Source organism: Penicillium psychrofluorescens, assembly GCF_964197705.1.
Source record: "Penicillium psychrofluorescens genome assembly, chromosome: 5".
In the NCBI taxonomy this organism is placed as follows: Eukaryota; Fungi; Ascomycota; class Eurotiomycetes; order Eurotiales; family Aspergillaceae; genus Penicillium; species Penicillium psychrofluorescens.
Genome location: NC_133443.1, coordinates 2,222,245 through 2,246,009, shown reverse-complemented (window position 1 = coordinate 2,246,009; position 23,765 = coordinate 2,222,245). Strand labels below are relative to the sequence as shown.

General features: G+C 50.1%; 11 protein-coding genes across 11 annotated transcripts; 5 read left to right on the top strand and 6 right to left on the bottom strand.

Annotated features, from left to right (window-relative positions):
• Positions 1–910: 910 nt before the first annotated feature.
• PFLUO_LOCUS8124 (Altered inheritance of mitochondria protein 6) lies at positions 911–2,184 on the top strand (the record flags this gene model as incomplete). The annotated part of the gene is made up of 2 exons (XM_073785829.1): positions 911–1,137; positions 1,188–2,184. 2 exons carry the CDS (start codon positions 911–913, stop codon positions 2,182–2,184), a joined length of 1,224 nt encoding a protein of 407 aa, XP_073642145.1.
• A 1,191-nt stretch (positions 2,185–3,375) lies between these two features.
• On the top strand, positions 3,376–4,776 carry PFLUO_LOCUS8123 (uncharacterized protein; the record flags this gene model as incomplete). Its single annotated transcript, XM_073785828.1, has 1 exon — positions 3,376–4,776. One exon carries the CDS (start codon positions 3,376–3,378, stop codon positions 4,774–4,776), a length of 1,401 nt encoding a protein of 466 aa, XP_073642144.1.
• A 782-nt stretch (positions 4,777–5,558) lies between these two features.
• Positions 5,559–6,005, bottom strand: PFLUO_LOCUS8122 (uncharacterized protein; the record flags this gene model as incomplete). Its single annotated transcript, XM_073785827.1, has 1 exon — positions 5,559–6,005. The coding sequence occupies one exon, from the start codon at positions 6,003–6,005 to the stop codon at positions 5,559–5,561; it is 447 nt and encodes a 148-aa protein (XP_073642143.1).
• Positions 6,006–6,564: 559 nt separating this feature from the next.
• On the bottom strand, positions 6,565–8,120 carry PFLUO_LOCUS8121 (uncharacterized protein; the record flags this gene model as incomplete). The annotated part of the gene is made up of 3 exons (XM_073785826.1): positions 6,565–6,978; positions 7,030–7,171; positions 7,222–8,120. The coding sequence occupies 3 exons, from the start codon at positions 8,118–8,120 to the stop codon at positions 6,565–6,567; spliced, it is 1,455 nt and encodes a 484-aa protein (XP_073642142.1).
• A 512-nt stretch (positions 8,121–8,632) lies between these two features.
• On the top strand, positions 8,633–9,808 carry PFLUO_LOCUS8120 (uncharacterized protein; the record flags this gene model as incomplete). Its single annotated transcript, XM_073785825.1, has 1 exon — positions 8,633–9,808. One exon carries the CDS (start codon positions 8,633–8,635, stop codon positions 9,806–9,808), a length of 1,176 nt encoding a protein of 391 aa, XP_073642141.1.
• Positions 9,809–9,845: 37 nt separating this feature from the next.
• On the bottom strand, positions 9,846–11,171 carry PFLUO_LOCUS8119 (uncharacterized protein; the record flags this gene model as incomplete). Its single annotated transcript, XM_073785824.1, has 1 exon — positions 9,846–11,171. One exon carries the CDS (start codon positions 11,169–11,171, stop codon positions 9,846–9,848), a length of 1,326 nt encoding a protein of 441 aa, XP_073642140.1.
• Positions 11,172–11,827: 656 nt separating this feature from the next.
• On the top strand, positions 11,828–12,478 carry PFLUO_LOCUS8118 (uncharacterized protein; the record flags this gene model as incomplete). Its single annotated transcript, XM_073785823.1, has 1 exon — positions 11,828–12,478. The coding sequence occupies one exon, from the start codon at positions 11,828–11,830 to the stop codon at positions 12,476–12,478; it is 651 nt and encodes a 216-aa protein (XP_073642139.1).
• A 666-nt stretch (positions 12,479–13,144) lies between these two features.
• Positions 13,145–14,143, bottom strand: PFLUO_LOCUS8117 (uncharacterized protein; the record flags this gene model as incomplete). Its single annotated transcript, XM_073785821.1, has 3 exons — positions 13,145–13,604; positions 13,658–14,008; positions 14,118–14,143. 3 exons carry the CDS (start codon positions 14,141–14,143, stop codon positions 13,145–13,147), a joined length of 837 nt encoding a protein of 278 aa, XP_073642138.1.
• Positions 14,144–14,332: 189 nt separating this feature from the next.
• On the bottom strand, positions 14,333–14,934 carry PFLUO_LOCUS8116 (uncharacterized protein; the record flags this gene model as incomplete). The annotated part of the gene is made up of 2 exons (XM_073785820.1): positions 14,333–14,611; positions 14,788–14,934. 2 exons carry the CDS (start codon positions 14,932–14,934, stop codon positions 14,333–14,335), a joined length of 426 nt encoding a protein of 141 aa, XP_073642137.1.
• Positions 14,935–19,132: 4,198 nt separating this feature from the next.
• PFLUO_LOCUS8115 (ornithine carbamoyltransferase) lies at positions 19,133–20,272 on the bottom strand (the record flags this gene model as incomplete). Its single annotated transcript, XM_073785819.1, has 1 exon — positions 19,133–20,272. The coding sequence occupies one exon, from the start codon at positions 20,270–20,272 to the stop codon at positions 19,133–19,135; it is 1,140 nt and encodes a 379-aa protein (XP_073642136.1).
• A 259-nt stretch (positions 20,273–20,531) lies between these two features.
• PFLUO_LOCUS8114 (uncharacterized protein) lies at positions 20,532–23,402 on the top strand (the record flags this gene model as incomplete). The annotated part of the gene is made up of 4 exons (XM_073785818.1): positions 20,532–21,333; positions 21,382–22,329; positions 22,406–22,674; positions 23,061–23,402. 4 exons carry the CDS (start codon positions 20,532–20,534, stop codon positions 23,400–23,402), a joined length of 2,361 nt encoding a protein of 786 aa, XP_073642135.1.
• Between the last annotated feature and the right edge of the window lie 363 nt (positions 23,403–23,765).

The following is a 23,765-nucleotide window of genomic DNA, read 5'->3' as shown; positions in this document are numbered from 1 at the left end:
ATATTGAAATGGCTTGGCCCCTCCACTGGCTTTTCTCGACACCGGGATCGCTTCCTGAGGACCAAATCTCATCGAAGGTGTTCCCTAATGTTTATGAATGGGTTGAGCGACTTCAGTCCACGGTCATAGCAAGGGAAGGCCAGTTATCAAACCCTCAGGACCTTCTAGGAGAGGAAGCTGCAGAAAAGATCGCCACATCGGCATACAGCGAAGCCCCAGGCCAGGTGGAGCATAATCAGGATAATCTGCAACAGGGGCAGTTGGTAGAACTTTGGCCGACAGATACTGGCTCACAGCATAGGACTATAGGGAGACTGATTGGGTTTAACAGCGAGGAGCTGACGATCGAGACAACAGGAGATATGAGTGTGAGAGTCCACGCTCCAAGGCATGGGTTCAAGGTGACTGCATATAATGAGAAGTAAACAACCTCATAACTTCGCTACATGCTCAATTGCACTGCATATAGGTTTCACTGTTACCGATCAAACAAGTAATACCAGAAACGATGGCTGTGTGTCAGCTAATAGCGATACGTATGCACACGGCTAAGCTTTAGGGATCGGGTATACTACGCCGCGCTAGGCGGGCCCTATAGTATTTTTTTTAGGCGGTAGTAGGTAAAATGACTACTAGGAACGGTGAAGCAAAGGCTTGAAAGTCTACTAGGCACCGTTTTTTTACGGGTCCTACTTTAAATCCGCGTAACTCCGTATCGTCGTAGGTAGGCCCCCGGGGAGGCCCACTTGGTTAAGAATAAAGCGTTGATCCGGTGTTGGTTAGGCAGACAGGTTTTTTGGAGTTTGCCGTCGCCAATGTATGGCTTGGATCGTCGCTGCGGCATAAACAAGCTTTGTAGCAGCTCTTCCCGATGCTTCGCTTTTCTCTCCCCCATGCTTCGTAGTCTTGTATGGCTTCAACGCAGGCCTTCATCCCGCTAGAGTCCATTCCGGAGGAGGGAATGGTCAGTGAGGACGGAGTGGATCGTGAGGAAGTTTGGGTGCCTGTCTGGACGAAGCAACCTCGGTCTTCGTTGTGGGAGTGCTCGCACGCGCGTTGCACTGCGCGGCCCTGGTCGTCGAGAGCGGTGTTCTGTCGCGCAATACTGCGGCCTCTGTGTGCTCTGGTGTTTCTTCTGTAAGGTCGGTCTTTCTTCTGGGGAATGTATCAGACTCATGTGTCCACAGCGGTCTCCTCAAACTCCTTGCCCTCGTCTGGCACGGCCTCCTCACCGTCTTCCCCATCCTCGATGCTCATCTGGAGCCCTGGTTTCTCCCGCCCGAGACATCCATCTTCCCGCAATGGCCCACACACGGCGTCATTCCCGTGCCATGCCACTCCCACAACGATTACTGGCGCCGCGTACCGCTGCTTTCAGCCCTCGAAGCCGGCTGCATCAGCGTCGAGGCCGATGTCTGGCTATCTGGTGAGGAACTTCTGGTCGGCCATTCACCGCACACGCTGGTACCAAACCAGACGCTGCGCGGGCTGTATCTCGAGCCACTGATGCAGATCCTCTCCAGACACAACGCGCGGCCCAACAATCTGGCTGTTAGCACTGGCAACGATGATATTGCTGGCGTGTTTGCCACGGACCCTGCTCAGACTTTCGTACTTCTGGTTCACTTCAAAAACAACGACGAGCAGACCTGGCCTCTTCTGGTCAAACAGCTTGAGCCGCTGCGACAAAACGGGCTGTTGACCCATGTGAATGGCTCAGACCTGATTCAGCGCCCTCTCACCGTCGTCATGACAGGTGATGCACCATTCCATCGCATCACCGAGAATGGCTCGTCTCGAGATATCTTCTATGATGCTCCTCTCGACGAACTCAGTACCGCACAGGACCTAGCAGATGGAGCTCCTCCGCCGCGCGCCAAGCATATCGACCACGCGATTCCGTACACCTCGCTTAACAGCTATTACGCCTCAGCCGATTTCAGACAAGTCATTGGCACCGTCGCGTTCAATCACTTCTCGCAGGGCCAACTCCTCCGGCTTCGCCAGCAGGTGAAAGCCGCTCATGATCTTGCTCTAAAGGTGCGGTACTGGGGTACACCTAACTGGCCCCGTGGTCTGCGGAACAAGGTCTGGCACATCCTTGTGCGAGAGGGCGTCGATGTAATGAGTACAGATGATCTCAAAGATGCTACAAGTCAAGATTGGAGGAAGCACCGCTCTTGATGGAGTTGACCCATTTTTTTTTTCTTTTCGTTTTTGGGTCCCGAGGAATGGGTATCTTGGAGTTTAGAGCTAGATTAAATCAAATCTATTTTGTTTTATATTTAGAACTACACCGCATTGCTAATTGACGGTAAATAGTAGACATGGGCAGCCATACTCGCCGTGTTCGGCATCGCGAGCGGCACCGCCCTACCCCATCAAGCCTGCTGCCGCGTGGGAATGGGGAAATTTCGAGCTCCACTACTACTTCCACCCAATATCCCGAACAACTTCAGATTTTTCTCTTGGCTCGACTGGTATAATTGCTTGCATTCCTGTCACAATCTCTTGTCTCCGAAACATCTGTGTTATTGGTCAATGCTGGCATAATTGCATCATTACTGTCTTCATTTGGGCTGCAATTGTCTTCCCTAAAGGGCACACGCCACTGGATCATTGGCTTACACATAGTTTGATCGATGGGCGGGGGGAAACCGAACTGGCCGCCTGTGCTGCGCAACCATGTTTGGCATGTGCTTGTGCTGGAGCCGTCGAGACCGAGACCTCAATGGCCCATGTACCACTTTCCAGGAATCGGAGTATGTTAGAACTAGTAAAAATACTCATTGCCTGCCTGAGATCCCGACGCGTTGTTGCTGAATTATTCTCGAAGTTCAGTTCAGTTTTTTGTTTTTTCTTATAGCAAGCGGAGCTTTTTCATTTCGATCTACATGTGCTCTTCTTGAATGAAAGAGTCCGCCCGGAACACGTGCGCCCATTTGTGGTCGCTTCAGTTTCATGAAGCCGCCGCCGTAGCTCGGACCCTTACATTCTCGAAGCTTAGCCAGAAGCTTGGCCTCACAATTCCACGAGAATACTGGATCGGAACAGGGCTCTGTTTAGCACTTCCCGCTTCTATTTCCCGTCCAAGGCTCACTTGTCTTCCAAAGTCGGTCGTTAGCCCACATAGACACAATATAGCGAAACTGTATCTGCGTCTGGGTAGAAGGGAACACGTTCCCCTTGGACCCTTACAGCTTGTTAGCTCATTGAACCAATGACTAACCGAGACCACCCACATGTGTCGAGCGTCTCAGTGCGATGACAACTATAAAGATGGGCTTTATAGCTGAACAATAATACGCCATTCTTAGAGATCATCACCCAATTTCCTTCGATCTTCCGATATTCGCAGTCCAACGGCTGTCAAAGATGCGCTCCTTCATCTGCGCTGTCAGAGTTGTGGTACTCGCGTCCGCGGTTACTGCCCAGTATGCCCTTCCGGACAAGGATGTGCCGTACATCGGTGGCAACGTGTTCAACCAGAACGACTCGGCTGTGGCCAACTACCCTGTCACCTACACTCCTCCTTTCTCGCCGGAGCAGTATGGTGGCTACTACTTCTGGTCGGTGAACAACAACACCGTCAGCGGTTCCAACTTCACTGGCTATGGTCCGAAAGAGGGCTACCACCTTCCGTCCGGCGCAACTGGCAAGTTCCCCTTTTTCCAGGTTAGCGAGGGCAACCCCAAGGCTATCAACAGCTCCAAGCTCTTTGCTACTTGCAACTCGTCTTCGGGTAGTTCCTGCGCGACCACGCAGTGTGAGGGCAAGTTCAAGAAGATCTTACACATCGTCTTCGAGAACGAGGCCTACGAGTGGACTATGGGCCAGGCCTACTGGCAGCTGCTGGCTACCCGCGGCAAGCTGCTGACCCGTGCCTACGCTATAACCCACCCGTCCTTGCCCAACTATGCTGCCTTGGTCGCAGGTGACTTCTTTGGTATGGCTGATGAGGACTTTTACAATGTTAATTCCACCAGCATCTATGACCTTCTGGAGGCTAAGGATATTTCTTATGGTACCTACGCCGAGTGGTACAACCCTATCGCTACGCACCGTGGTGCGAACGACTGCAATAACTATATCTACAATGGTCCTATAGACAACACCAACCCCACCTGGTGGGCTCAGGTATACCGCCGCCTAGACGTCCCAGCCCTGCTCTTCAGCACCTATACTGCCAACTACGAGCGCTGCAGCAAGATATACGGTGCTAACATCACTTTCGCCGACCACGTGAAGTCGCACACTCTGCCAGAGTACTCGTTCTACGTGCCGGACATGCTGCACAACGCCCACGACCCTACCTCCGACAGCAATTACTTCAATCAGCCGAACACCGGTGCTGAGTGGCTCAACGCCTTCCTGGATCTGTACTTGCCCGACCTGGATGCCCAAGGCACCCTGGTCGTCGCTACCTTCGACGAGGCCACCTGGTGGAACGACAACGACGACACCCCCAACAACGACAACCACATTGCTACTATCCTGTTCGGCGCCGGCGTCAGCCCCAACACTACCGACGACAGCTACATCACCCTGTACGGTATGCTGCGCGGTTCAATCCAGAACTTCGGTCTGGGCTCTCTTGGCCGTAACGACACCAACGCCACCAATGGTAACCTGTTCGATCTGGTCGACTACTCTTGCGCAAGCACGAACACAAACCGAACAACCCAGTTCTCCGCTGGATCTCTTGCTGTGGACCTCGCACAAATTCTCCCGCGTGTCGCAATGGGTACCATTCTCGCATTGTGGCTTCTCTTTTAGATGGGTAAACGTATTTGGTGACATAAGAAAAGGAGGGTCAGAAGGAGACATGCCCGAGATATTTAGAAGGCCCACAACCATGACCCGTCGCTGAAAAATAAGTAAAAACAGGTCTGGCGGTACCGCGAGAATAGCTCTGAATAGTTATGGAGTTCAAGATCAAAGAAAAAGTGTGGCTCGTCCTGGGAAACGACTCAGTTCAAACCGTCTTCTGCGACGTCATTTGATGAAACGTAAGGGCGTCTCCCATTCGGACGCGGTACGAACGAGTCGAAAATAGATTCCCATAAGCACACTCACAAATTGCTTCCCAAAGTAGAGCAAATACAGCGCCTAGATTATATCTGCCGTCAATTCTATCATCCGACGCAGATCTAGTGCATACGTTGCAACAGTATGTTCTAAAATGCCACTGATCCATTCTAAAATTGATAAAAAAGATGTCTATGGCATTACAGTACTCTGCAACCACCACGACATTAAAATTGACCCAGTCTAGGCACCCAGGCGATCAAGAACCCTCCTACATACCTGTTCGGCTGACAGTAAACAAATGAATTGAAGTTATAATACAGTTCGGATACTGTCTGAGATACTGATACATCACTGGCGTACAACATAATTATCTTCGAAAATACCCCGAGTCGTCTACCATAATACCGCGCGTCATCGTTGATGTCACCTTTGCAAGATTGAAAACCGTTATCAAAGCTGCTATGATATACAATCATGAGAGCAAGAAGCATTCTCAATGCCAATTGTAGATGGTCACCGAGAGAGGGTTAGAGTTTTCGGATGACAGTGATAACACCGATCACAGCAAGAGAGACGACAAAGAAACCGAATAAACGTAACAAAATCGAAGAAATGGAGTCCACATCATCGTCATCATAATCATCTCGAGCGTTTGCAGAAAGTATTCCGGGGGGCACTCGGTGGACAGTACGGAGCTCCCCGTCCAGCTTGGCAATTGACTCTGCTCCCGCAACTGACGCGCGACAGGCCGGGATAAAGCCGGCCTCGCATAGAGCAACCATCCTTTCACGGGCATTCTTTCCGCGCAGGATGAAATCCGGCCGATGGTTATAATTCGGAGATCTTTCGTCTAGCTGCAGATTGTGGTATGGCGGGGATTGGGCGAGCGTGGCCCATGACGAGGCGGGAACAGCGGCTGCCGAGACGTCAAACGTAAATAGAAGCAGCAGGGAGAGTACAGAACGCAGAGACATGGCTACTGTGTGCTGGAGTTGGTTTGTACTGATAACAGCTGGGAAATAATTCTCACAGGGGTATTGGGTACTGATAGATATTATAAGAAGAGCAAAATTGCCGGGAGAAATGCTGAGCCATGGAGATGTGACAATCCAATGCTCTCAAATCAACCGAGACCGCGACGTGAAACGGAAAGAGAAGGGAGCCGAAGGCGTAGTGACGGGCTGGGAGGAGAGGTTAAGAAGAACGACGTACCGCAGCAGTTTAGCGGCGAAGCGTGATTGGGTTAGGTAAAGAAGCGTTGCATAAAGGTCGATGCAGCGGTCAATGCGGATATTACGTATAGTGATTGCGCGTACAGAGCCAAGAAAAGCTTAATGAACACAAGCAACTACGTATTGAAACCGGGTCATTTGGCCCCGTTCTCGGTGTAATATTTGCTTTTTTGGTCTAACTGCCATCAGAAGAATGTTTTCATGACTTTTGGTGTCAGACACGGGCGTTGAGAACGGGATGGTATTAGTTAAACGCGGTGATGACGAACCCTTCCTTCCGTTTTGGATTTAGTCAATTTAGTCAGACAGGACCCGGGCCGTCTGTCTCATCCTCTGTTCCTCCTCTTGCTCGGTCTGCTGCTTGCACTTTCTCGGCCTCCTTGCCAGCAAAGCTGAACAGCATGCCCAGGTCATAGATCACCTTCAGAATGCCCGCGATTATAAACGAAACGCCAAACAGCTTGTGGCGGGCCAGCACACCAGTTATCAGCGGTCCCATGCTCTGGCTGCTGGTTTTGACGACATTGACTCCGCCCATGATCGCTGTGCGCTTGTCCGCTGGCAGCGCGGCGGCAAGGAATGCCGACCGCGGCGCCACGTCCATGGTCTGCGAACACGCTCGCAGAACCAGGAAGGTGAGCGCGCCCGGAAGTGTGGGCATCACGGAGATGAGCGATAGGCAGACAGCCGACGGGAGATGGGTAAACACCATGGTCTGCACAGCGTTAAAAAAAATCAGATTCCGCCGAAGGTTCAATCTTCTTACCTTGACATTGCCTATGCGCTTTGCAATAGAGGATGCGACCAGCATAGACAACGCGGAGATGACGCTGGTAATGAAGAAGATGCTGCCTAGCTGGCCCTCTGGCAGGCTGAACTTCCGCTTGAAAAAGTATATCATCCAAGCCCTAGGCCACGATTAACGAGCGAAAGAGACGTAATTTAGTAAACAACTTACGGAGATGCCAATCCGGATGCGAACGAATCCAACCCAAACAGGATGAACAGCCGAATCACCAGTGACCAGAGGTCTTTCTCGATAGACTCGAAAAAGCCCTTCTTGCGAGGTGGTGGGGCAGGTTGCTCGGAGCCGTTTTGATCGGCCAGCAACGGTTGGGTTTCCGAATGTTCCTGGTTTTGGGCCTGTCCCGCCTGGGCCTGAGCATTTGGTTTCTTCGCCTTCTGAGCTACTTCCACTTTCCGGCTCAGACACACTGTCAGAAGGAATTTGACCACGCCAATGCCGGCGTAGATCAGGAAGATGCAGCGACAAGAGGAAATGAAATCCCAATGGTGGATCGTCTTGAGCGAAGTCATGACCCATCCGCAAAGCAAGTTGCCCAGGGCTGCGCCTGCAGTGCCGATGAGCGAGTACCAGGCAAAAACGTCACTGAGATGTTCAGGCGGCGTGAGATGAGCCAGCGTGGATTCCTCCACGGCACGGAAGGGCCCAATTTCATTGCCACTGGGACTGATTACACCGAAAACCGCGGCCGCCAGCAGCGCCCAGTAATTGCCGGACGCGGCGAAAACCACCCCGCTGGCCACCATGAGTAGTGAGCCGAGCGATAAAACCGCCCTGCGACCCATGGCATCGGCAAAGAGCGTGAGAATGAAACTGATACCAACATCTCCGATCAAGGTGAGGGTCATGAACAGACCAATGCGGTCCTCTGAGATGTCAAGGGCATTCAAATAGGAGGCCAGGATCAGCGTCGATCCTCCGTAGGCGAAAAGGCGCACGAAGCGCTGGGCGCACAGTAGCTTGACGTCGCGCGATGACTGCCACATGTTGACCACGCCTAGCTCAGCAAGGATTTTGGCGACTCCGCGCCCACAGCGCGAATGTTCCGACATTTTTCATTGATGATGATGGTGCAGGCGAGAAGAACCAAACGCGGGATTGAGTTATTATCATTACTAAAGAAAGCTTGGTTGCCTGGGGTGGAGACAGTCCTCGCGTCGGTACTGGATCTAATGAGTGAAATCAGGTGATCATGATGGCAGATGGATCCTAGTAAATTACTAGTGGGAATTCCACTCTGACAGAACACGCTAACATCTACGCTAAAATGTACGAGCTGCTCTATTAAGGTACTAATCTCATGCTACAAGGCTGTCTATTTCTGGATACCTAGTCATGTATAAATATCGGGATAAGTACAGGACTCTAGAGATATCATCACAGTCCTTAGCGATCAACCATCATGCTACTCCTACGCCTCCTCACTATCGTCGCTTCCCTACTAGTACCTGCCGGCGCCAGAAACATACCAATTCGACGAACCTCAAGTACAACATCTACTCTCATAGCAACACAGTATGGAACTGTATTTGATGCTCCAGTGACAATCGGGAACCAGAGCTTCATGCTCCTCGTGGACACCGGCAGCAGTGACACCTATGTGATGCAAACCGGGTACAATTGCGTGAACAGCACCAACAACCTTGTCATACCAGAAAGTGGTTGCCTCTACGCAAACAAGACCTACCACAAGTCCAAAACATATCGCCGTGTCCCCGAAGAGATGTTCGGCGTGAAGTATGGCGCAGGACTTGCGAGCGGCCTCATGGCCTACGAACAAGTGTCCGTGGGTGATGTAAGCGTCAATGAGCAGAAGATCGGTATTTCAAATGACTCCAATCCTATGGGTGATGGCGTAAATAGCGGGTTACTTGGTCTGGGATACCCAGCTCTCACCTCCGCACACCCAGCGAATCACACATCCAACAGCACATATTGGCGCGATCGTCTGGTGTACAATCCTTTGCTGTTTACAATGCACGAGCAGGGACTGATCGATCCATACTTCAGTCTCGCGCTTGCACATACACCGCAGAATCAATCTACCTCTTTTGGAGGGTACCTGACGCTCGGCGGTCTTCCACCCGTCAACCACAGTTCACATTTCTCCACAGTGCAAGTCGAGATCACGGAGAACATTCCGCTGTGGTATACATCGGGGAAAAATGTTCGATCCTATTGGTCAACCACTGTTAACAATATCACTTACGGCTCATCGTCGAACAACCTGACTACAAACACAACTTCGTTTCAAGCATTCATCGACTCAGGGAACTACATCTCGTATCTTCCACCTGCCGTCATTGATCCGATCAATGCTCTCTTTTCGCCTCCGGCAACTTATGATTCTGATCTCGGGTTGTATGTTGTTGATTGCTCGGCCAAAGCACCGAAATTCGGCCTGTCGCTTGGTGACCAGACATTCTACCACGATGGTTCTGATCTTATCTATCAGACCTCCGAGGGGGTTTGCGTGTCTAGTCTGGCTTCGTCTTCGGAGGTCTCTCTGGGTGATATCACGTTGAACATTATTGGCGTTCCATTTTTGAAAAACGTCGTGGCTGTGTTTGACTTTGGGAAGAATGAGATGCGTTTCGCTAAGAAGCTGGGCTCTCAGCAGAGTGCCCCGGGGAATACTACCTCGACGCCGCTGGTTTCTGGTGCCCCGATGCCATGCGATAGCCGGTATAGCGCTGTGATCGGTTTATTTCTGGCCTTCACTGCTTCACTGATGTTGTAAAGCCTGAAAGAATGATAATTCTTGTATTTGTATCTGATTATTTGATCTGATTCCGTTCAAGGGTTAACATTTTGAATGCTTCCTCCAACCCACCGTCTGTATCGACAATTCCAGAGCCCACATCTTCTAGCTTAAAATCCATTTCAGGCTCATCACTTTTCATATCATCTTCGGATAACATTGCTTTGACAATAGTCACGGCAGTACGTGCATCCCAAAGTCCATCGCGAGATGTAAATAGAGGCCCCTGCATTAAGGAGAGCGCGGTGCGCAAGATGCGCCGATCATTTGTTTTTAGGCAGATAAAGTATAACATCGCGATAATGTTTGTCGAAAGGGTGAAGACTCGATTAGGAGGAGTCTTCTTTTCAAAATCAGACCTAGATGCCGATTCAGATGACGGAGATAGCAGTGTTGAAATTTGGGTGAGAGCGATATCAAATCTGCAAGTCGCTTCTAGAGAGATGTCGGCGCCATCAAGAGCGCAGACGCTATTTTCCAAGAGAACCGCATGGAAGATAAGTGTCTGGCTTCGTAGGAGAATGAGTCGTTGGCGTTGAGCGGAAGTTAAAGACGGCAATTGTTCATTCGTGGTCATTTCCTCCAAGTTTTCTTCCAACTTCTGAAGCTGAGCTTCTAGGTGCAATCTTTCCTGAAGAACAGTGGATGGTACTTGAGCCTGAGGTAGGTTCTTGTATTCCACAAATTCCATTAGGTGACATAGTGTCCGATTCTGGAGCACGGTAAGCGAGTTCTCGAGAGAAGATAGACCAGAAATCCGCCCTGGAACCGTGGGCATCACCCCCGAGACTTGTTCTGGCAACGCAAGCCTGAGAATAGGTGTTCGCTCAAGTAAAAAAATACTTGCATGTATATCAAGCTGAGAAAAGATCGCCATCAACTGCGCAAATGTCTCCTGGCCACCCACGAGATACGGATAATCCGCCTGAACTCTTCGCAGGAGAATCAGACCTTGATCCAGATGCCATAATGCTTGTTGGACATTGCCGATGAGACACTCGAAGGTATAGAATATGAGGCTGCAGATGAGCGCAACCTCAGCTGAAGGATTCGAGGCAAGATGTGCACGAAGCTGGGAGTGCGATTTGGTAATAAGCTGGATATGTTTGACGGAGACTTTAAACCGCGGTGATCCAACAAGCATATAATCGCGATACAGGGAGGTGAGCGCAACAATGGAATTGCGGATAACGGACAGGTCTTGACTTCTCTGCAGAATGAGGTGCGTCCATAGCGTAGTGTCCGAGAATTGAGATAAGGCGTTGGCTGCTTCACAACAATAGAAATGAAGTAGTTCACGGTCTGCGCGACTGCCGGGTACTTTGAATGGAATATTGTACATCTTGATCTCGGGTTGGGAGCGGGGAGCTTGGGGGTACCCGGGGCAGCTTCGACCGGTGGAAGTGCACCGGCGACATTTGGGACGTTGCTCGTCGCATTTTATTCGGCGGGATCTGGCTTACTTAGAAACAACAGTGTACTGAGCGTTAGGCAATATACTCACTTGCAGGCGGTACACCCTGTTCGAACTTTGGGTGTGCTGCGACGCGCTTTGATGGAAATCATGTCTGGGCCAATTGATGTGAGGGTAAGGAGCAAACTCGGAAGGATTGGGTCAAATCTGAAATTAGCCAGAGTAAGCAAGGCTGCATGAAGCCAATACGGGTAGAGCCCCTTTTGGCCTACCGTAGAAGGCAGGGTCTCTTAGGATATACTACTAGGTAAGAGAATGGAACAGAATAATTGATTGTCCTTCCCAGAGAGGGTAGGACCCCAGCTAAATACTAACTAACTTGTCTACTGTTTGCTTATGTAAGGCGTGCGTATGTACGGCTGCCATGGCCTCCGGCCGTTCACTATCCGTTCTCCGTCTGACCCTGGAGACCACATAGATAGGCACACCCTAGCCCACCTGAGAGAATCAAGCATCAGAATCCTCTAAATCCATCAAGTACTTGTGGCCTCAACCCTCAATACTAGTGAAAAATCCCTCGCAACATGGCCGCCACCAGCAAGATGAGCGACTCGACTCCAACACGCCGCCCCTTCCACGGCTCCTGCCATTGCGGCTCCGTCAAATACATCATCTTTCTCACACTCCCCCACAACCCCCCCTCCGTCGACATGGCCCCTCCTACTGACCCATCCCGCTCACACCAGGAGTTCTACCGCTGCAACTGCACGCCCTGCCACAAAGCCGGCCACTTCCACATCCGCACGGCTTGCTCCCCTGAGGATTTCATGCTCCTCTCCCCGCTGGATCCCATGGCCGAGCTTGGGGACTACACCTGCAACAACGGACTCATCCACTGGCTCTTCTGTAAGAAGTGCGGCGGGAGGTGCTTCATCTTCGCGGGCAAGGGGGAGACGGCGGAGGTGGACCTGGACGAGATGGACGTCAGGGACAGGGATGGGGGCAAGATGGGCAAGAGGACCATCTGGCGGCCCAAGGCTGAGGGTTGGAGCGAGCAGACAGAATCTGGGTGCTATCTCAGTGTGAATGGGTATACTGTCGATTCGGGGCAGGAGGGGTTTGAACTGGGTGAATTCACGGCGAACAAATGGGTTGGGTACGTGGACTGCCTTGAGCTCAATGGTCCGGAGCGGGAAATGCAGTATGATCAGCCTTACGAGGGCGGCGCGTTCTGAAGAACAATGTGCATTCACGGTTCTATTCCCACAATATAGGTAAGGATAAGTGGGTATAAATATTCCTTCTTTTCTCGGCTCATTTGAGGATACAAATGATTCATCGAGTCACTCCTTTATCTACTCTGCTTCTACCGCAATACCCATGGTCGCTTCATCTCGAATACCCTACGTTCCGTTCCTTCTAAGCTAGTAGCACAGCACCTCCTACACACTTAATTCATGTCTCGCAAACCGTCAATGATTTCAATCACGAGCAATCGTATGGCCCAGCACTGGACTGTGGTTTGTTCGTTGCTAGGAAAGAAGAATGTAACGGGCACGGCGGTTCCATCTGCGCGAGCTGCTCAGGAAATGGAGGCTTCATTGAAAAGTTTAACAGGCAAGATAGTGGTGTACGCTCTCCTTTCTTGCGCCAGAAAGAACACCAAGGGCGATTGATTAGCTCTCATAATTTCTGACATTCCGCTCAAGGCAAATCAATAGACTTGTATTCCCAGTATCCAGGTTTACGAAAAATGCTCTAAAAATTTGTTCACTGCTACTATTCTACTAGATTGGAATAACCCGTTGCTCAAAATGTGGCCGAATTCAGGTGGTAACATCAATTTACTTTGTTGAACTGAAATACTGCTTATCAACGCCAATTTCGAAACTATGTTCCAACTATTTAGAATCTGCCTTCCAATTGCCGAATACCATATCGTCGGGGACCTTTTTCCATTGAAGAGTATCTTCATGAAGCTGTGTCTTGGCATCTGCGATGGCGTCTCGCATTATTTGAACCCTTTCAGGGCTTTTGGGCGTAATCTCTGCTTTGTAAGGACGGGGATGAACAGTGATACCACCGATAAGATCATTGATATCGGGAATGATCGGTTTTCCCGTGCTGTCAAGCTTGAAATTCACGTTGAATCCCCATAGAATTCTAGACATACCCAGAAAGAGCGACCGCTCCGCAATATGAACCCCTTGACAAATACGACGTCCAGCGCCGAAGTTGAAATTATCACGCTTCGTCGGCTCCCCGTTGGCTGACTGGTAAAGAGTTGTGTCGTCACCAATATAACGATCAGGGTTGAACCTCCTCGGTCCGGGAGATCTGTCAGGATCCATATGAATTCCCCTGACAACAATTAGATACGAATGCTTATCTATAAGTAAAGATTCTCAACATACCAGACATTGTTTATAAAAGTTGTGCCCTTAGGAAAGGACCATCCTTGGTAAGTGTCATCCTTCGTTGAGGCATGAGGGACACCCATGACGACAGTCGGCATCCATCGCAGACTCTCCTTGACGCAACAACGGATATAAGGAAGGTTTGGATAATCATCGACCTCTGGGAGACGGTTCGGACCGACTATTCGCTCCAGCTCCTCCTGGGCCTTCCTTTGCACGTCTGGGAATACCATCATCGCCAGGACAAATCCATACAAGGTTGAGGACGTGGTGTCCGATCCACCTTCTAATAAGTTACCCGCAATGTAGCCAACGGTCTCATCAGACAGGCCTTCGCTTTCTTGTACGCTATAAAGGTCTTTGCAAATACAAGGCTGCACATTCTTCATCAACACCGAAACTATTTTGAAGGCCCTTATGACAGGGTATCAGGGGAAACGGAGTGATATAAACTTACCGGTGTCGTTCCGTCTTTGCAACCATTCTTTGCTTGCAGCCACTTACTGGTATAAAGCTCTCGGCCAGCTTCATGGATTTTTTGTGCACGTTTAACGGTCGGGAAAAGAAACGAAGGGAGTTTGCGAAGTATCGGATACAAGTCTGCAAGTTGAGCGACTCCATTTGCAGACACATCTCCCCACGAGTCCATTGTCTGTAAGGTCGTATTAGTGATTACTGGGCCGTAAGGAGATGAAAGTATCGACCAACGTAGAAGAATCTTGCCAGCGTAGCGTCATTAAAGTCCGGGCATCGAAAACCGAAGATTAATTGGGTAGACACGGAGAAGCTAAATCGTCGAAAATGCTGGAACAAAGCATCAGGCGCGTCGAGAAGGCCTTCGAGAAGGACCTTATTTTCCAGATCTTGATATGGTATGTATTTTGCAGCGACCTTGATATTGAGGATATTGTGGACCAGCTTTCGGATCAGTCGCCACGTTTCATTGTATCGCTATTAACTTGTAGTCAGCCGTTTTGTTAAAGTATTAGTCTGGCACGACCTCTTGACGTGCGTAGCACCTCGGAGGAAACATTGCGAAACGTTGAAGTTTGAACAAAGACGGACCACTTTGGATAGAGACATGGGTGAAGAATTAATCAAAAAAGAGCAATTTAGAAATGACTTACCATAATCACCAATCGCTGTCCTCCACTTGCCACTTCCTGGCTGATGAACATCTCAGGACGATCAGAATACATCGATCCCTTCTTGTCCAGCAGTTCCTTGATTGCCACATCTGAAGAGAGTACTACCGCTGGTTTTGTACCAAGCATGAGTGAATATACTGGCCTGGAAAATGTTAGTTTTACAAGGTGTTCTTCTATCGGGGTTCAATATTTCGTCACACCCATATTTGTCTGCCCATTTGCGGAACTGGAGATGAGGGCTTGAGAGGGGCATCTGGCACATGATATATTAATGCACAATTGCCAGCATTGTATGTAATAGGAACACTGACTTGATGTATGTTTCCCAGAATTGGCAGAGCCGGTGGGCCGGGTGGGAAGTTGGGAGGCCGCCGACCAACGTTCCGCAGAGTCCAGGCCAGATAACAGAAACCTAAGAGCGAAAGGATTGTAAAGTACTGAAGCGCGACTTCTTCCATCATGATTGGAGATAACTCGTCAGGTTTAGGTTACACTTTAGGTCGACAAGCTCCTGATAATGCAAGAGACAACGTGCTGAGTGTACCAATTTTAGTAGCAAAGGTCTTTTGGTATCGAGGATCCCGGCGTGTTATATATCCCTTGGGCACCTGCTTAGTTGACACCTAAGTGTCCGAGAATAAGGCCGAACAGATATGATTTCACGGCTTCCCCAGACGCGCAGTGGATACAACACCGCGGAGAGTGTGGGGCTCGGACCTGGACAAATTGGATGTTGCCAGACAGGCCTGTCAAATTTTTTTTCTATGTGGTGAGCTGTATCCGAACTGAGCTGCATCTGAGCCCGAGCCCGAGCCCGAGATCCTTAGCACACTGTCTGAGCGTGACAAGATATGGGCAACGGACTTCTGTACCTACACAGCATACACACGAGCCATCACTTCAGAAGGGATAAATATTCGCACAAGTTGATAACCACGAACGGCTTGTTCGTTATTGGCAAAAGGCAAGGCTCGGTTGGCAGTGGGCTGTGCAGCCGCCTTGTGTGAGATGAAGGCAGCACGGTGTCGATTCTGATCTCTTTTGTCTCAACTGGCCGCATTATTTCCGGAATCGTCACCACGTTTTGGCATTCATTAACTGAGCCCGAGGCCGAACTTGGCCCCCGGCCATCACGATCGTTTTAGGTTCAAGCAAAGTTAACCCTTTTTGACTATACGAGCCTTCCCCGCTTTTTAGGTTGTTCTTAGCAATGCGCCAGCTATCACACTGAAGTCTACACTACAGTGGCTTCTGGCAAGAAGAACATTAGCAAAAGACCTAAAGAATTGAGCTCGAACTAGATACATCGCCCTCGCTCGTGGGTGACCCTCAGCGGTAGAGGGTTGACGGCTCCCTTTAGGTCAAATGCCACCAATGTGACGACTGTGTCCGAGGTGCGCTGGGTCCATTGCATTGGCTGATACTAACGAGGCCTGTTCGGTAGTACGTCCGGGGCGTCCCCAAACTGGGCGTCTGAAAGGAATCCGTAATGCTCCGCGAAGCAGGACAACCTCTGGGCCATCACTACCTCTAGCAATTTGCAGAGCGTGTTGAGCAATGAGATTAGGCGGTAGGCTCCCTTCGCGTATCTCTCCTACTTTTTACGCCGTGAGTGGTTAACACCCTTTTGTTAGGATTTAAAATCAACGGTGAACTATCGCTTCGAGTAGGGAGAAGGTCGTAAGTTAGGAGTGTGGTAGTCGATAGCTATTACTAGCGCTTTAGTGAGTTTTTTTACGACCGAATCTAGTGCTTTAATCGTGTTTGCTTCTTTCTACCGCCCTGGAATGCTCTTTACTTCTATTCTGATTTTCCTCCAATTAGTTTGGTCGTAAGCCTTCCTTGCCTTACCGTAGGGTTACGCCGCGTTCGTAGGGACTATTCTGAGTAAGTGGCCTTATGGTCTAAGCTATAGTTATCGTGGTAGAGGTGACATTTAATAAATATGTTTAGATGGTCCGTGACGGTCTGTGTGACATATTAGAATTCTATGAGGGCATTCAGAACTCATAGAACTAATATCACGCGAGGTCACGTGTTGCGTATACTCACCCCACATTTATAAGCGTACTAGTAGAACTATGTTGAATCTAGGCGGAGTATGTGATCCACCACGAATTACACTAGTAATCTCCAGATGAGATCGAAAATTGCAAGATAGAAGAAGTCTGGCATTCTGCGTATAATCTAATTATCCCCTTCTATAATACAGAACGCGTAGGAAGCGAAATGAGCGCACAATGCCAAGAACGTCAAAAATCAAAACCAGTTTAGTGCTGTACAATACTTTCATCCATGGATCCACCATGCTGGCAACCGACACTCCAGCTAAAGCCTAACGGTCGGGCCTGCTATTGGTCCCGCCTTATCATAAGTTAGCGAAACGCCAGAGGGTATGCAATAGTGATGTCATCCTTTTTGTTCCACTACAAAAGAATGATATTCCCGCTGAATTCGATAGAAGACAATATGCCGGTCTTCTATCTCAATATCTCACTTTCTGATTCCTTCATAGACCATAACTAGGCTTTCAAGCACCTACCTGACGTTTATCTTGAAAGATTAGTAAAACACTAGCACATGATGATTGGGGAGGATGGTAGCAATTTTGTCATCTTCAAGGGTCCTTAAATCGGTTAGTACTGGTGAAAACACCTCTCATAATCGGGATTTGCTATGACCGAGTCTATGACTGATCTCAATCAATAACCCAAGGCCCGTAATCGTGCTTTGATAAGTATATTCAGCATCACGGGAGGATCTTATATCCTCACTCGGTTTCTTTCACCGAATCATGATGGCTCTCTTATATCGGATGAAGAGCGCGAAATGATGAGAGGAGGACCGGATGGGCAGTCATCGATTGGAGCAAAAACGGCGAGAGCGCCGCGAAGGACCGCCCGCTGAGACTCTTGGGTGTTGAGTATGTTTGGAAGGCACAGGATAGAAAACATGCCTTGTGTGTAAAAAAGCCTCACTAAGCGGTTTTGTGTGCAAGTTTTGCGCTATGTATATCGGGGGCAAGGTGGTTAAGTAGTCGGAGTCAGTCTCAAAAAGCCATCAAGAACTTTGATTCTTTGTTTTAAAACTGCGGCAAATTTGCCCCTGTCGATTATTGGATTTTCTCACATGTTCATTGCAGCAGAATCCATTATCTTGAAATTGATGGACCCCATTTTTGGGCTTTGCACGGCGATGCGGGGACAGGGGGTGAGGAACCTGAGCTACGCGATACTGTTCCGTGACCTTCGCCCACGATGCTCCATAATAATGGCCTCTCGTATGGTTTAGAAAGATATTTTCTCCTTTGCTCATTGGTATACTTGTTTGTTTTGATTTATTGAATTGTCTCCTACTCTCAATCAATCCAAAGATAGCCTAGCTCCACCAAATACTCCAGCCACTGTACTGCACTGCAGTTTTTGTATATAACTCGAAGCAAACTGATCTTGGAGCGACCAGAGTGCGTCCGTCAATGCTTCTCAGTGTATGGCAGATCTCATAGCGAAATCGATCGATCGATCGATCGACCGATACGTAGCAATGCACTATCGCCACAGATGAAATCGATGACTCTCTCTTATAAACAGGGAAGGCTTTCCGCGAGAAGCCTAAAACGAAATCTCCGGGCAATCTCGATCTAGAAGGATAATTATGGCATGTTTTTTTTTGAGCTGGTAATACAAGATATGAACAGGCTTCGAGAATGGCTCGATATGCTTTATGCAATGCTGGGCGGATCCATGGCAAACCCAGAGATCGAAAATTCAGAGCAATCGGAGACATGGAAATAATCTAATACTGAGAATTGCTAGCTGGCGTGTAATAATGAATTGTATGCCGAAGCCGCATCCAGATTATCACACGGTGTACAGACTATGTGTTTTTGAAGCCATCACTTCACATTGGTAAGCCCATTATAATCGAGCCTTTTATTTATTGCCAAATTACATGCCCTGGGATCGGGCCACCGGACTTGGTACACCTAACTAACAAAAGTACATAAGCGAGTAGAAGAACGGTTCAGAGGTGAGGATGATGGATGGGATGTTCGGGTCATAGCATGGAGTCGTCTTATACCTAGACACGGAGTAGTGTGCTTTCGGATACGAGCCGAAAAACAATGCCTGTGTGTCCAAAGGGAAGCTGTTTTCGATTCTCACTGTAGGGCGGATGGTAGTAGTTAGTGAGTGTGCCGGGCGAATAAGACAAAATGGGGGGCCGGGAAGAATGATCATCGCCATCTTTGGCCTGCTTCTATATACTAGACTGGAGATTCTGGATGCATTTCCGAGATATCATATTCCATATGGATTTTTATTCTCTACTCGACAATTTTGCCCTTATTCACAACAAATCCCTCCAGCGCCGCGATGGCTGCCCACAACCGGTTTTCCGCCTCGGGGAAGACCAGCGAGCGCGGGCTGTAGAAAACCTCGTCACTGACTTCCTCCGGATGTCGAGGAAGGCAATGCATAAACTTCCAGCCCTCTTTGGCACCGCCGCGTTTGGCCAAATCCGGCGTGATCTGGAAGCCCTCAAAGGCCTGCATGCGCTTGATCTTCTCCGTCTCCTGGCCCATGGACACCCAGGTATCCGTCACCAGGATATCAGCGTCCTTGACTGCCTCCTCGGGGACATTGGTTTGCGTGAGCTTGCCGGGCCTAGCCACGCCCTCGCCGGAATTTTGGATAATCTCCAACATAGCAGCCGGGATCTCATATCCGGCAGGCGTAGCCACCGTCATATCCACGCCCATCTTTGTAGCGCCAATGGCCAGGTCGAAGAGAACATTATTTGCGTCGCCAACCCACGCAATCTTCAGACCCTCAAGCCCCAGGCTCGACAGGTGATGCGACTTGGGCGGGAAGGCCTCGTAAATAGTCAAAAAGTCGGCAATGATCTGCAGCGGATGGAAAGAGTCGCACAGCGCATTGATCACAGGCACCGATGAGTGCTTCGCCAAGTCCGCAACATCCGAGTGCTGCGAAACTCGTGCAACGATGCACGAGACCATTGACGAGATCACCACGGAGGTATCGTACAGGGACTCGTTGACCCCGAGCTGGATGTCCTCCTTGCCTAGGAACATGGGGTGACCGCCCATCTGCACAGTTGCGGCCTCGGTGGACACGCGCGTGCGGGTACTTCGTTTGTTGAACATCATGGCCACGGTCTTGCCGGAGAGCGAGCCCAGCAGGCTTTGCGGGATGGCGCCGGATTTAATGGCGCGCTTGTGCGATGCGGCATTGCGGACCAAGGTGGCGAATTCCGCGGGCGTCAGATCCGCGATTGAGAGTAAGTGCCGGGGTGCAAAGGGTGAGGTGGGTGGTGTGGTCTGTGTCTGGTGGGCAAATCGGCGAAGACCATTAGCCTGGATTGATCGCAGAGAAGAGGTGGAGCCGGCCAATTGAGTTACACTTTGAGTGCCCGCACGGGCGGCAGCCTTGAGACCACTGGCCATAGTGGGAAGAAAGGGAACAGGGATTGATTAGGAGGAAAGTGTGGGTGTGCGTAGGGAAGAAGAAGAAAAAAGAAACGGTGAATGGTGAGTCAGGGCCGATGACTGCCTGACCGGGACTAGCGCACTGCCCTCCGCCTTCTCTTATCTGACCCGGCTTATCGTCGTCATCCTCCACTCCCTCCATCCTCCATTTCTTCCACCAGTTCTTCCTCCAGCTCTTGCATCCTTATCACATCGGAGGTATTACAGTCCAGCCGTCATGGCTGACGAGGCGAATCGTCCTCTGTTGAACGGGGACTCCAGAACCTCGTCGCCCGATCGATCCACGTCGCGCGGTCGGCCTGCACCTTCCTTCGAACTATCATCAGAGTCGACCCCTCTCCTGCATCGGCGCGAAGATGACTTGGCGACCTACGGAACCGAACAGCGACGATCACGATCCTCGTCAGCTGCATCCCGAGCCGGCTCGGTCGAGAGTGGCACCACCAAGAAGACCACCCGAGTACCCTGGCCGACATTCATAGCGCTTGGTGTTCTTATATTGGCAATTTTGGGGATTCTGGTCTTTGCCTTTGCGGCACCGGCCGTGGTGAATGAGTATGCACAGGAGGCGGCGGTGTTTAAACCCACCGTGCTATCCATTGATTCAACAACCCCGAAAGGCGTTCGCGCTCGTGTCCAAGGAGAATTTGTGATGAACTCGACCCGTGTGCAAACCAAGTCAGTTCGGGATGTCGGTCGATTCGTCACGTGGATTGCCACAGAAGTGGAAACGGGTCATTCGGACGTCGAGGTGTATCTCCCAGAGCACGGGAATGTTCCCATTGGAAACGCCTCGGTGCCGCCCATCAAAGTGAACATACGTCCTGGCCATATAAACCATGTCGATTTTTTGACTGATTTGACCGCGGGTGATATACGGGGCATTCATTCAATTGCCATGGATTGGATAGAGGGTAGGCTTGGCCGGCTCAGGATCAAGGGTAAGACAACGATGCATCTGAAGACGGGCTTGATCAGTTTGGGATCACAAATGCTTGAAAATGAAATATTATTTGAAGGTGAGTTTGTTTCGGTGTGAGGTTGAACTACATTCTAACCCGGGTCAGAGAGCGACTTTCCAGCTCTGCCGACCATCGACGTGACGAAGCTTAATGTGCACGACGTAGACAATGGAGGAGCCATGGCAGTGGATGTTTCCGTTGCAGCCTTTGTCGATTCGCCTCTTGCGCTCACGGTGCCCGCGCTCGGGTTTGAAATTCTGGTGCCAAATTGCTCGCCAGGTGACCCGAACATCTTGGTCGCCACGGCGCAAACAAATGAGATCCAGATTCACCCCGACCAACCAATACACGCCGATGTTGCCGGCCTCATCCAGAACCTTCCAGAGGAGTTGACCAGCAGCTGCCCGGGAGAGAGAGGCTCGCCCTTGGACCTTTTGGTGTCCAATTTCATTCAAGGCCAGGAGACGACCATCTACGTCCGCGGGGCGGACTCACCGTCATCCGACACCCCGGCGTGGCTTGTGGATCTTTTGCGCAGTGTCACCGTGCCGGTGCCGCTCACGGGGCATGCTCTGGACAATTTGGTGAAGAATTTCAGCATGACCGACACGCATTTCTCTCTCCCAGATCCGTTCGCAGAGCCAGGAACACCAGAGTCGTATCCCACCGTGTCTGCCTTGGTCAAAGTTCTTATTGCCCTGCCAGAGCAGATGAACTTTCAAGTTGATGTTCCGCAAGTCCGCGCCCTGGCAGACGTCTTTTATAAGGGCAAAGAGCTTGGTGCCTTGGACATCGACCAGTGGCAGGATGCCAATTCGACTCTCGTGAAGGACCAGGATAACTCCACAGCGCTGCTTGTGGAGTTTCCCATGAAAGACGCCCCGTTGCAGGTCTCGGACGACGGACTGCTGGCAGAAGTCGTCCAGGAAATGCTGTTCGGTAGCAAATCAGTGGTGCTACGAGTTGCCGCCAACGTAGATGCAAAGGTCTCGACCGTATTGGGCCAGTTTGCGATTCGTGGGATTCCTGCGGAGGGCAAAGTCCGCGTGAACAGTATGTTCTCGGTTTAGAATATAGGATAATGCAACCGAGTCTTCTTTTTATCTAATTGACGGTTTTTCTTCCATAGCTCCGTTTGATGGCGCGCTCAGTCACTTGAACCCACGAGTCGTGTCCTTGCAGCTAGAGAATACAACCGAAACGTCGATGTTTGTGTCTACTCGGTTGAACTTTACAAATCCTACCAAACACGCGGTAACGATCCCCTTTGCGGATCTTCTCGTGCTCTACAATGGCACCGCCATTGCTCATATCGTTGCCCGAGAAATGTCCGTTGTTCCTGAGAATAACACGAATGTCCAAATCGACTTCTCATGGAGCCCGCACGATATCAGTGGGGTTAACGGGACAGAAGCTGGACGGCGACTCCTTTCAGAATACATTTCGGGTTGGCTTATTTGACCCAGGCTACATTTCACGTTCTTACATTCATCTAGGTTCCAACACGACTGTCACGATTAAGAGCCATAGGGGAACTATTCCATCCCTCCCAGACCTCGGAGAAGCCCTTTCTGTTCTTTCCATTGATATTCCAGTACCTCGAACCCCCAGCCCAGATATTCCAGACGGTGGAAATGACGGAAATGACCGACATCCTCATTTCATTCAAGAAACAACGGTACTGTCTCCTCTGTCTCATATCCCTAACTTCCACTGGACCACCCGATGGCGGATACATCTCTCCTATATAAAAGGACCCTATATATTAACCATATAATCCCCAGCTGCACCTCTGGACCTCAACCGCCGAATTCACCCTCTCCTCGCCCTTGAAAGAAACAAGCATCTTCATCACCTCCGTAGACGCAACAGCCTTCTACGAGGGTGATGAGCCCGTCGGGCGAATCAACTACAAACAGACCTTCGAGGTACCGCCTGGCCTTTCGCACACCCCGCGCATGCCCGTTGATCTGGCACTCGGGAGTGTCGGGTATGAGGCTCTGCGGAAGGCTCTCGGTCAGGAGCTGGAGATGGATGCTGTGGCTAAGATTGGGGTGAGGATTGGGAATTATCGGGATGAGGTGGTTTATCGTGGGAAAGGAATTGCGGCTAAGGTCAGAGTTTAAAAATTTAAGTGGTTTGGAATATTTTATACGATTGCTCGAGCGCCCAGGCTTCGGGCCATGAATTAATTGCCTTCTTATGCCCCGGACAATGGCAATAACTTCATGTGCTGTACTGGTGCTTGGTGCTGGGGGTTGACGATTTGATTGACTCATTATTGGCTTGTTCTGATCGGATCGCAATGGATGGATCTGGATTAGGAATGCTGGACTTTTTTCTTTAAATCATCTTGATTGAACAATTGGTTTTTAATGGACATCTTTTCTGTTCACATCTGGGTTGTTACAAGAAGCAAAACAAGTCAAACACTAAACTTGAACTCCGAAATAAAATTGAATTAATATGAAGCAAATAAACCAATTGGA